At 46.7% G+C, this 12,922-nt stretch overlaps 1 protein-coding gene across 2 annotated transcripts in view; it reads left to right on the plus strand.

Annotated features, from left to right (window-relative positions):
* The window catches only part of PLCD1 (phospholipase C delta 1), an 80,513-nt gene that overhangs the window by 58,419 nt on the left and 9,172 nt on the right, over positions 1-12,922 (plus strand). For both annotated transcript variants that reach the window (XM_063126564.1, XM_063126555.1), the window contains exons 9-13: positions 679-807; positions 2,655-2,808; positions 6,186-6,302; positions 8,154-8,332; positions 10,740-10,872. In XM_063126564.1, coding sequence (XP_062982634.1) covers positions 679-807; positions 2,655-2,808; positions 6,186-6,302; positions 8,154-8,332; positions 10,740-10,872 — 712 coding nt within the window. The remainder of the gene's footprint in view (positions 1-678; positions 808-2,654; positions 2,809-6,185; positions 6,303-8,153; positions 8,333-10,739; positions 10,873-12,922) is intronic.

Below are 12,922 nucleotides of genomic sequence, written 5' to 3' on the forward strand. Positions count from 1 at the left end.
CATGGGATTTTCCCCCTGCGGCTTGGCTGCATTGTATGTGTGTATTTATTTATTTATTTATTACATTACATTTGTATGTATTATTGCATTTATATCCCACCTTTTTTCCTCCAAAGAACCCAAGGCGGTGTACATAATCCTCCTTCTCTCCATTTTATCCTCACAATAACAACCCTGTGAGGTGGGTTGCGCTGAGAGTCTGGGACTAGCCCAAAGTCACCCAGTGGGTTTCCATGGCTGAGTGAGGACTAGAACCCGAATCTCCTGACTCCCTGTCTGACAGTTTAGCCACTACAGTCTGACACTTTAGCCATTACACCACACTGGCTCTTTAGCCACTACACCACTCATTGTGAGGTCCTTTGTGGCACATGACATCATGGCCAGCACTCTCTCAATCATAGAATAGTGGAGTTGGAAGGGGCCTATAAGGCCATCGTGTCCAACCCCCTGCTCAATACAGGAATCCACCCTAAACTGTTTCCACTTCTGTCAAAGTTAATTCTTTCTCTAATGCCGAGTGTGTTATGACTATGATGAATGCCTATTGGCTAACACCTGTGAAGTCATGAACACCTCTGGCAGATGAGCCCCTACACCTTATTCTATTCACCTTCTTTCATTGCACTGCAGACGACTTGATTTACGAACATCATTTCTTTTCATGTCCTCCTCCAGCAATTAAAGGGGAAGATTCTTGTGAAAGGGAAGAAACACAGTCCAGAGACAGAAGAAGTCTCTGATGAGGATGAAGCGGCTGAAATGGAAGATGAAACTGTCAAGAGTGAGGTGGAAAAGAAAAGGATGGTGAGTCTCATGAATTGTTCACTGAATCATGGCTTTAAAAAAAATCTACATAAGACCCATAGTTCTGTGTGTTCCGTGCATCTGTTAAACTTGTTTAAAAATGCTATTCCATGTGCTTTGGGTCACATAAAATCGCTCAGTGTGGATTAATTTAGCCCTTCATGTTTCTATCCATTCTTCTGATCCATATCATAATGGTTAACAGCACAATCTTAGGTGTGCTTATGCCAAAAAAAATGCCTTGCACATGTTCAGTGGGGCATACGCCTAGTTAAGTGTGCATTGCAGCCTAAGATGGCAAGCTTAAGCGTGCTTATTAGGAAGCCAGCCCCATTGAGTTCAGTGGGTCTTACTTCCAAGTAAACTTGCTTACGATCCGAGCCTGACCTTCAGTGCACTTCGCCAGGTTATTTCGAACTTCCTACTTTCAGGGATTCCTTTCCGTATCAACCCATTTGCCACAGAATAGGCATGAATTGCATAGGATTCTGGGAACATGGTCTAAGACAGCCTTCCTCAACCTGGGGCGCTCCAGATGTGTTGGACTACAACTCCCAGAATGTTAGCACAACCACCTCCATTTTCTAAAGGAAGCTATATAGTATCCATTATACATGGATACTATATAGCTGGCTGGGGCATTCTGGGAGATGCAGTCCAACACATCTGGAGCGCCCCAGGTTGAGGAAGGCTGGTCTAAGATATTGTCAGGGCCGGGCTGTGGGCAGCAGTTTGAGGCAAGTCAGGATCCAAGGGAGAAAGTCAGAGGCAGAGTAAAACAGCAGGTTGAAAATACATTAAATGGCTTCCTAAAAAAAATTGAGGTTATCAGTGTGGAAGTGAGACAGGCCTCCCTCAGAAGAGAGCTTCAGAGCCTAGGCACAGCCACCAAAAACCCCACAAAACCCTCTTTCCCTACAGGTCTCTCAGATGGTAGCCTTTCACTTTGTCCCATAGAATTCAATGGGAGCCACTGAGAATCAAACTAAGCACTTTCTTCATTGTTCAGCTTTAGTCACACTACAGCTGGATGGAAAGCAGGACACACACATCTGTCTATCTAAAATGAGCGATAGGCCACCATTAAAAATCCATAAAAACATATTCCATGAAAATCCATAAAAACAGATTACCGGTTAAAATCCATTAAACAAACAAACAAATTTACTAATAAAAACCAACGGCCCTGACTTAAGGGAAGGCCAGCAAAAGCAGGAGGGGCTTCAGAGGTTTTCCTAGGGTGACCGTATGAGAAGGAGGACAGGGCTCCTGTATCTTTAACAGTTGCGTAGAAAAGGGAATTTCAGCAGGTGTCCTTTGTATGCATGCAGCACCTGGTGAAATTCCCTCTTCAGAACAACAGTTAAAGCTGTAGGAGCCCTGTCCTCTTTTGTATCTGGTCAAATATGCAAAGGGCTCCTGCAGCTTTAACTGTTATGATGAAGAGGGAATTTCACCAGGTGCTGCATGCATACAAAGGGCCTGTTGAAATCCCGTTTGCTACGCAACTGTTAAAAATACAGAAGCCCTGTCCTCCTTTCCATATGGTCACCCTAGTTTTCCTGAAGACCCGCAAAGAAGGGGCCTGACGAACCCGCGATGGAAGCAGATTCCAGAGGTGCGGGGCCACCACTAAGAAGCCCTGTCCCTTGTCCTGCTTTGTACTAAGATGATTACAGTAGAGGAGCCAGCTTGGATGGATAAACTTGAGCTTAAGAGCAAGGTGGGCGTGGGGGAGGGGCTTGAAAACCTTAGTGGGGAAAATGTATAATTTTTCTGCTCGTGGAAGCTGACAATGTTGACCGATGGTAACTCAAGCTTTGGCTCTCGCTTATTCCCTGTTCAAGAGTGAAAAGCTGAAGCTGGCCAAGGAGCTGTCTGACACGGTCGTCTATTGCAAAAGCGTCCATTTCCAAGGGTTCAATGACACAAATCCCCAGGCCTGCGACCACATGTCCTCCTTCAGCGAAGGCAAAGTTCTCAAGTTGGCCCAGGAATCTGGTACGTTGCCTCCTGCTTTTAGAACATTCTGGTGTTCTAAAAAAAGGGGACCCATTTATTTATTATTTATTTATTATTAAATTTATATCTCAGCTTTTTTCCTCTTGCATGGAAGCCAAGGCGACTGACATTATCCTCCTCCTCCTCGTATTATCCTCACAACAACCCTGTGAGGGAGTTTAAACTGAGAGCCAGTAATTGGTTCAGTGTCCCCCAGTGAGCTTCATGGCTGAGTGGGGACTTGAACCCAGATCTCCCGAGTCCCAGTCCAACACTCTGACCACCACATCACATTGGCTCTTATCTTAGATTCACATGACTCTAACTAAAGTATAATCAAAGACCCATTGGATCAGGCCAAAGGTCTGTCTCACACAGCAATCCTCTTCCAACAGCGACCAGCCAGGCACCTCCGATAGACTTAGAAGTGGGCCATGGAAATGATACTCCCCACTTCTTGCTTCTGAACATAAAGGTTCCTGCCTAATAGCTGTGGACAAACAAAATTGAGTTAGAAAGCAAAACAACAACAGCACAATATTTAATAGTCAGTGTCACATCATGTGGCAGCAAATTCCACATGTCCACTGTGTACCCACCCGTAGGAGCAATTAGGCTGTTGGTCACAAGGGATTTTGTAATTGTGCTTTTAACCTGTTGGTTGTTTTATTGTGGTTTTAGTTTTTGTGAACCACCCAGAGAGCTTTGGCTGTTGGGCGGTATAAAAATGTAATAAATAAATAAATAAATAAATAAAATAAAAAGGGATAAGGCCTTCTAGGTAGCAGCCCCCTGCTTCTGGAACTCTGTTTCATTTGATATCCAGCAGGCCTCATTTCTACAGTCCTTCTATCGGGCCCCCAAAAGACTTAACTTTTCACCTTGGCTGCTTTATTGGGTGCGTAGATGGTGCTAGCTGGTGGTATTATTATTATTATTATTATTATTATTATTATTATTATTATTATTATTATTATTATTTGTATCCTGCCTTTTGCCCAGTGCTGGGCCTCAAGGCGGCCTTACAAAGTTTAAAATATACATGCGGGGGGGAGGGAAACAAAACCATAAACAATTTAAAAAATACACAACAAAATAATAAGACATTAACGTAGATGGAGGGCTGGATTATTCTCCAAAGGCCTGCTGGAACAAACAAGTTTTAGCCTGCTTCCGAAAGTCCATCAAGGAGGGAGCCAGCCTAGCTTCCCCAGGAAGAGAGTTCCAGAGCACCGGAGCAGCCACCGAGAAGGCCCTCTCCCATGTTCCCACCAAGCGTGCCTGTGAAGAAGGTGGGACTGAAAGAAGGGCCTCTCCAGAAGATCTCAAAGCACGGGCAGGCTCATAAGGGAGAATACGTTCTTTCAAATAACCTGGACCCGAGCCATATAGAGCTTTATAGGTCATAACCAGCACTTTGAATTGTGCCCGGAAACAGACTGGAAGCCAGTGGAGCTGTTTTAACAGGGGAGTTGTGTGCTCCCTGTAACCAGCCTCGGTCAACAATCTGGCTGCAGCTCTTTGAACCAGCTGGAGTTTCTGAACACTCTTCAAAGGCAGCCCCACGTAGAGCGCGTTAAAGTGCTGCTTCTGACCTATAAAGCCCTATACAGCTGGGGTCCAGGTTATCCGAAAGACCATATTCTTCCTTACAAGCCTGCCTGTGCTTTGAGTTCTTCAGGGGATGCCCCTCTCTCAGTCCCACCACCATCACAGGCATGCCTGGTGGGAACGCAGGAGAGGGCCTTCTCGGTGGCTGCCCCGGGGCTCTAGAACTCCTTTCCCAGGGCAGCTAGGCTGGCTTCCTCCTTGGTGTGCTTCTGAGGCAGACAAAAACTTTTTTGTTCCAGCAGGCCTTTGGCGAACAGTCTGGACCTTTGTTTATGCATTGGACTTTTTTAAAATTGTTATTTGTATTTTAAATGTTATAAATGTTTTAATATTGAAGGACATTTAATTATATTTTTTAACTTTTGTTTGTTTCTATATGTTTTAATTTGTCTGTGTTTTAATCACGTAAAGCCTCCTTGAGGCCCAGTACTGGGGAAAAGGTGGGATACAAATATAAGAATACAATATTTTTCTCTTTTTAATACACATAGTTCTATTGTGTTCTCTGATTTTAATTTTGCACACCACCTTGGGAAGGTTTGCCATAAGCGTCAGACAGTAAGGGAGCAATCCTATGGCCCTTAGACAGTGTCAGGGAGCGGGGGAGTGGCATAGGATACTTTAGTTTCTTGGATCTGAGGTCAGAGACAGTGCTCCAACCTCGGATCTGGGAGTCCACACTCCACCTCCGCTACCTTGCAGCCAATGTAGAAAGAACTGTGCCAGCTGTCTCTCCGAGGTTGGGAATGCAACCTCATAGAGGGGGTAAAGGGGGTGTTCCAGTGGGTGAGCAGGGGAGGATACAAGTGATCCTGCTTCCTCTCCAGTCTCCTCCCCTCCTGGAATGCCCAGCTAGATGGGCAAACAAAAAGCCCGTCTAGCAAATATGCATCTCAGCGCCTCCAATGCTCCTCCCACTCTGCTCTGGATGCTCTATAAGCCTCTGAGTTCAGAGGCTTACAAGCTTCAAAGGCACAAGTCATATATTTGCACCCTAAAACTTTTAAGGCTTGGATCCAGACTTAAGGCTTCATCCCACGTACCTGTTTCCCTCGAATTATCCCCTACAGCGTAAAGCTGTTGTTGTCGTTGTTAGCTAAATCATACCCTGGGCAGCAGCGCTCCTAAGATCCTTTGCATACCAGGAAAAAAGTTTAAGGGGGGGGGTAATGTAAAAAATCATAAAAACTCAACGGATGACCCAATCCGATTCAAATTTGGTGTGCTTAAAGCTCTCCTTAATATCTATTACTGTGCCAATGTTGATGTCTTTATCTTTAAAACTTATGCAGATGTAAGCATTGGTTTAATTTGTACTTTAAACCTATCAAATCCTCCTCCTGCGCCCCCAGTGGCCGCTCGGAGAACAACAAATGATTCGCTCCTAAAGAGGTAGCAAAATAGGTCGGTTCTTTTGGCTAAGAAGCACAATTAAAGCAGGACGCATGGGAGCGCTTCACAGTCAAAGCAGATTATAAGCTGGAAAACTTCGGAGTCCTTTGCACGCAATTTGCAGTGATTGCACAGTATGTGATGAAGCTCTTAGCCAAGCTTAGAGCAGACCCACTAAAATCAATGGGACTTAAGCTGGTTGTGACTAATTTAAGCCCTGTTGACCTCAGCAGGACTACTCTTAAGTGTGGCGAAATCTGTATCCAACCCTCACTAAATAAATAAATGTTTTCTGGGAAGTAGTTCTGTCCTCTTGAACCTAGATGATTTTGTGAAAGAAATATATGTATCTATTTCTTTTGTGTGAATCCCAGGAAACGACTTCATCCATCACAACATCAGTCATCTGAGCCGGGTCTACCCAGCAGGATGGAGGACGGATTCATCTAACTACAACCCGGTGGACATGTGGAATGTGGGCTGTCAGATAGGTAAACGCAGGGGGGGGGGAGAGGAAGGAGTAAGACGACTGGTTAGTTAAGACCAATATGTTCTGTCGAAGTGCATAACGGGGAGTGGGGTGGGTTGAGGTGGGTGGGGTGGTTAAAGGGGTGATTCAAGACCAGGAGCGGATCTACACAGAGTCGTGAAGGCATCCTGAAGGCGCTTGCGTGCGCCTCCAGGGCGCCCCGAAACTCTTTGTGTAGATCCTGCCTACCTGTCCAGAAGAGGAGGAGGAGGAGGAGGAGGCGGCCCCGCATCACCCCTCGCGGGGACGGGGCGAAAGGTTCCCGGGCTCGGCGGCTTTGCTGGGGAGTCCTTGCCGCCGCCGCCCACCTCCCCGCCGGCCTCCTGCTGCCAGCGAAAGAGCCACCTGGATTGGAGAGCTTGGTGGAAGAAGGAGCTCGGCCGAGCTCTCCAACCCGGGTGGCTCTTTCGCCGGCAGCAGGAGGCCGGCGGAGAGGTGGGCGGCGGCGGCAAGGACTCCCCAGCAAAGCCGCCGAGCCCGGGAACTTTTCGCCCCATCCCCGCGAGGGGCGATACGGGGCCTCCTCCTCCTCCTCCTCCGCCTCTTCTGGCCAGGTAGGCATGCTCTACACAAAGAGTTTCGGGGCGCCCTGGAGGCGCACGCAAGCGCCTTCGGGACACCTTCACGACTCTGTGTAGATCCGCTCTAAGAGAGTAGTACTACGGCCCCTGGGACAGTGTCCCAAGGACTATAGGATTACTCGTAAAAGCCTTCCCAGGTGCACGACAGCGCTCTGACCTCAGTCAGGGATCCGTACCCTTCTCTTGTTCCCTTGCAGCCAGTGTGGAAAGAACCATTCTGGCTGCCTCTGCAAGGTCAGAAAGTTGACCTCGGAGAAGGGGAAAGGGGGGGGGCATTCTGGTGGGTAGGGAGGGGAGGAGACTGGGGAGGCCGGGATATGAGTTATCCTCATCCTCTTCCTCTGCCCTTGCAACATGGGCTAAAAAGCCCTTCTAAAGCAATCTGCAGGGTGGAAAGATTGGAGGCGGAGATCACCTCCGCTGCTCCTCCTTCGTTGCATTGGATGGTCAGACACCTCCGAGTTCAGGGCTTTCGGATCACCAACGGTGCAATCAATAAACAGTGTATACCGTGTTTTTAATCATTATTTTATGTGTTCTGTGCTTATTGTTGTTTCCTGCCTCGATCCAATTGGAGAGGCGGGTAAGAAATATATTATTATTATTATTATTATTATTATTATTATTATTATTATTATTATTATTATTATTATTAGGAGCGCACCCTAAACCCATTGATATATATTTTTGCAGATTCCTCGTAAGTTTTAGGATTGATGGCTAAACTACATGTGACCCAGACTGCGTAGTTGTGTCCTTAAGTTCAGGGTATTTTGCCAGCACGGATGTCTCGTTGTAGCTCAGGACCCTAGTGTGGGTGTAGTGGAGGAGGTTTAGGGGGGCTTTTAACCCTCTGTCTCCCCACTGAGGTCTTGATCTGGATGAGGGCCAGATCCCTGCCTGCAATCTGTATTGCAAAAATAAAACGTCATACTCATTTGCCACCTCAACTGAGAAGACTTCAGACTGACCTTTCTGTGTGGGAGGGTTCCCAGTTTGCAGAGGAGTGACGGACCTGCTTCCATCTTGCTGTATTTGCAGGATGTCCCTGCTTTTGTTTCTGGAGAAAAGTAAGGAGATTGGTTTTCCCCCCACAGCTGAAGGCTGGTCTGTAAACCTGCACCTGTCAGGCCTCATTGGAGGGGTGGAAAACAGCTAAATAATCATATGTATCTTGTTGGCAGCTTCTTAAAAAATAACACACCATTACGTTGTATTTTTCTCCTCTCTAGTTTCCTTGAATTTTCAGACCAAGGGCACAGAAATGGACATCCATCAGGGCCGATTTCAAGAAAATGGCTTTTCTGGGTATGTCCTAAAGCCGGAATTTCTTCGGGACAAGAAATCCAAGTTCAACCCCAAGTCCATCACGGAAGGGCCGTGGTGGACCCGGAAGAAACTCCGGGTTAAGGTAGGAGTTGAAGCAAAAAGCCACCAAGGAGGCCTGGCTCAAAAAGAGAACTCTGGGATGTCAACGCCGTATTCATACAACCTCATCTTTGAGTCCAGCCCATGTTCATACAAATGTGCTGGATCAGATGAAGGTTACATCTAGTCTTTTCTTCTCCATCCTGGAGCTCTTCAGATATGTTGGGCTGCAACAACCCCAGCCATGCTTGGAGAAAGCTGATCTTGACCCTAGGTCCTCAGACTTTATCGGGGAGGGGCAGGCTTTCAGAATTCAGATGATCCATTTAAAAATAATTATGGGGATAGTGATCAATAAACACCCCCCAACATACACACACAAATGTCATGGATGGAGGATACTTTTTGCCTTCACCCCGGATGCGATGCTGTAATTTCCCCTTCTGGAATGTTCTGGGAGACCACTGGTGTTGGGGTTAAACCTGCTCTATCACCCTGATGATTTTAGCCATTGAGAATCAAGCCTGCTCCTATCTGTATAATCCTTTGCTGGGTTCTGTCTCTTGGTCATACTATTGCATGACGGAATCTGGGACAAGCGGCATGGACCGCTGGGAGCTGGCCTTCATGGACCGCTGGGAGCTGGCCACTTCCCTGAGGGTTGAAGAGTTCCAGAAGCAGTGCTCGCGGGTGTAGAGTCCTTTGGGAAAGGGATCAAAGGTCAGGAGACCTCTGGTGTCTATAATATTAGCTTTGTTGATAAATATACAAGCAGAGCACATAACAAGGCAGATCCTCAGAGATCTCTTCTCGATCCTCCCAGAGTGCAGGACATGGAATAACGGGCTCAAGCTAAAGGAAGCCAGATTCCAGCTGGACATCAGGAAAAACTTCCTGACTGTTAGAGCAGTACGACAATGGAATCAGTGACCTAGGGAGGTTGTGGGCTCTCCCACCCTAGAGGCCTTCAAGAGGCAGCTGGACAACCATCTGTCAGGGATGCTTTAGGGTGGATTCCTGCATTGAGCAGGGGTTGGACTTGATGGCCTCGTAGGCACCTTCCAACTCTGCTATTCTATGAACTTGGACTGGTCCCTCAGCTGAGCCCCTGAGTTTCAGCTAATGTCATCTAGAAATTCTCAGCTCTGTCCAAATTCCCTCTCCCTCACTGACCTCAAAACCCTGCCAACACCTCTTTCTGCTTTTTCTCTTCCCCCCGTCCCATCAGCTGGAGGGTGTTACCAGTTTTGAAGACAAACATACAGAGAAATTCCTCATGTTTCAGGAAACATTTTCCTAACCATTCCATCCTACTGATGAAACATCAACTGGTCATTTGGGGCTTTTAGCCTAACAAAGGAAGAGACATTCAATCGTAACATTAAATATAGGCAGTAACAACTTCCAGTGAGGTACCTTTGTTAATCTGTTGCCACAAAAACGACAGATTACAACAGAGTCCTGCGGTACCGTAAAGATTTACAGATTGATTATGGCGTCTCCAACATGATGCCCGTGGACACTTCTCTTTGCACCCGCCAGGCTCCCTGCTGCTTTTGGTTTGGTTTTTAAACTGGGAAACGGGCCGTGCTGTAAAGCAAAGTGCTGCCTTCCAGAGCCACCTTTATTTGGGTTCAAAAGAGGGGTTTTGTATTTTGGAGCTATTCAGGTTCATAGAATCATAGAATAGTAGAGTTGGAAGAGTCCTATAAGGCCATTGAGTCCAATCTCCTGCTCAATGCAGGAATCCACCCTAAAGCATCCCTGACAGATGGTTGTCCAGCTGCCTCTTGAATGCCTCTAGGGTGGGAGAGCCCACAACCTCCCTATGTAACTGGCTCCATTGTTGTACTGCTCTAACAGTCAAGAAGTTTTTCCTGATGTCCAGCTGGAATCTGGCTTCCTGTAACTTGAGCCCGTTATTCCGCGTCCTGCACTCTGGGATGGCCCTCCTCTGTGTGACAACCTTTTAAGTATTTGAAGAGTGCTATCATGTCTTCCCTCAGCCTTCTCTTGTTTAGCCTGGGCATGTTTAGCCTGGAGTTCATGGGCAAATTATTGTTCTTTTAGTCTTACCAGTTGCCTTCTAGGAAATGAGTATTCTGTGACGGGTGATGCCCGCTATGACAGCGATTTTGTCGATGGGCAGGTCCCCCGTGGTGAGTCTACCATCTTGTAAGCGCATCCACGATACTCTCAAAATTCCCAGATTTGACTCAAAGAGCTGGGTGGATCCTTGTAATAAATCCATTAGTATTGAAGATGCCACAAGACTCTTTATTACAGAGATGATGAGTAGATGTGGACAAAACCCACCCCCTTTCTCTAGGGGAATCCCCCCCCCCCACTAGTATTTCTTTGAAGCCAAAGAATGCTGCTTCTTAGTGCCTCCCGCTGAAGACCTTGAAGTCTTGACGGCGATCCAACCCCCCTAATTGCCTTTCTTACAGGTCATCTCAGGACAGCAGCTGCCCAAGGTGAACAAAAGCAAAAACTCCATCGTCGACCCGAGGGTGATTCTGGAGATCCATGGAGTCCAGAGAGACAACGAGAAGAAACAAACTTCAATCATTGATAACAATGGTAATAATAATAATAATAATAATAATAATAATAATAATAATAATAATAATAATTTATTAAGAGAAGAGGCTGTTTGCTGAGGTTTCTCAAGTTATCAGGGAAGATGTCCCAGAGACACGGACAAACAGAGAAGAGAGTCCAGACTCAGCATGAAATCCATAAATTAGGAGCTAGTTAAATGTGGGATCTGCAACAAAGTGTTGCAGCGTGAAATGAAGTTCTCCCTTCCATTTCCCCTCCCCCTGGCTTTCCACTTCTCCCTCTATTTTCGCTATATAAGATTTCTTTTCTTTGTAAGCCTGATGGCTGAGCTCCCATTTTCCCCTGCCCTCAATGATTATTATTGTTGTTGTGAGTAACTTTGGGATCACTGTCTGAAAAGTGGGATAAAAATACAGTAAATAAATAGACAGACAGACAAACACACAGAGACACACACATCTAGAGGGGTCCAGGCTGGGGGACACAGATTCAAACAAACACTTTTTGGCTGCAAGTCCTATTCATAACTTTCCTGGGAGTAAGCCTCATTGAGTTCAGTGCAGCATACTTCTGAGTAGACCTCCTAGGGCTGCGCTCTTCCCTCTCTTGCAGTGACCCTATGCGCACTTACTGAGAAGTCCCATTGAGTTCAGCGGGACGTCTTTCCAAGTCAGTGTGCATCGGATTGCAGCATTAGTCCGTCTGCCGCACCAGCGCACTCTAAGGATGCTGCACCTTGTCTGGCATTGTAAATTTGATCTCATTGTTACTCACTCCTCTTGAGCAAACCACTTGCAAGACTTCCAAGATTTAAAGCTCCATCCGACAAGCGTTTTATTGCACGCCCGTTACTGGGCACTCACGGAGTTTGCTCAGGTCCCTCCCATGACGTCGTCTGCCTCCCGCGCGCCTTCCGCCCCTTCTGGCCTTCTGTGTGCGACAAAAAAACACCTCGTTTAGCTTCATCACACCAGGGTTATACTGTGCAATCACTGCAAATTGCGTGCAAAGGACTCTGAAGTTTTCCAGTTTATAATCTGGTTTGACTGTGAAGTACTCCCAGGCATCCTGCTTTAATTGTGCTATAAAGCCAAAAGAACCGACCCATTTTAATACCTCTTTAGGAGCGAATCTTTAGTTGTTCTCCGAGCGGCCCCTGGGGGCGCGGGAGGAGGATTTGATATGTTTAAAGTACAAATTAAACAAATGCTTACGTCTGCGTAAGTTTTAAAGGTAAAGACATCAAAATTGGCACAGTAATAGATATTAAGGAGAGCTTTAAGCATACCAAATTTGAATTTGATTGGGTCATCCGTTGATTTTTTAATGGTTTTTTACATTTCCCCCCTTAAACCCTTTTCCTGGTATGCAAAGGATCTTAGGAGCGCTGCTGCCCGGGGTGTGATTTAGCTAACAACAACAACAACAGCTTTATGCTGTAGGGGATAATTCGAGAGAAACGGGTACGTGGGATGAAGCCCGTTAAATCCGATGTCTTTTTAAACTTGGAATCGCTGCTCTCTCCTGCTGTGTGCAGGAGAAGCAGCGCCATTAGAGCAGCGGACACAATGGGCCTCGTGCTCGTTGTGTACTTCCTCTTTTGAAAGAGGAAGTAACTGAGGAACAAAAACACGGGCGGAGAAGCGACGGTAGGAAGCGTGTTAACCCCCCAGTGTGATGGAGCTCGTATAGGTGGCTCCAGATGCATCCTTTGGGAACTGCTGCTGTAGCAGTCACTCCCCTGAGAAAACACGGGACTTTCACCCATGGTTGGGGTTTGGGGTTTCCATGGTGATGGGAAAGGAGCAAGAATTTGACCATCACACCCCTTGATCCGCCAACCTGACTGTAAATTCGTTTCTCACATGGAGGAGGCCCTTCTTCTGGCCTTAGCTGGGTAATGAAACACTTCAATAACTGCTTTGTTCCTTTGGTCCCAGTGAAGAAGAAAGTTGAGACGGCTCCCCTATGGCCGGAGAGCTCACAAAAGGTTCTTTCACGGCCTGTTGAAAGGAAAGAGCTCCTGAATCCAAACCTGCCAGTGAGCTGGCAAGAGTCTTGCTCATAT

This window comes from Elgaria multicarinata, chromosome 1 (assembly GCF_023053635.1).
Source record: "Elgaria multicarinata webbii isolate HBS135686 ecotype San Diego chromosome 1, rElgMul1.1.pri, whole genome shotgun sequence".
NCBI lineage: Eukaryota > Metazoa > Chordata > Lepidosauria > Squamata > Anguidae > Elgaria > Elgaria multicarinata.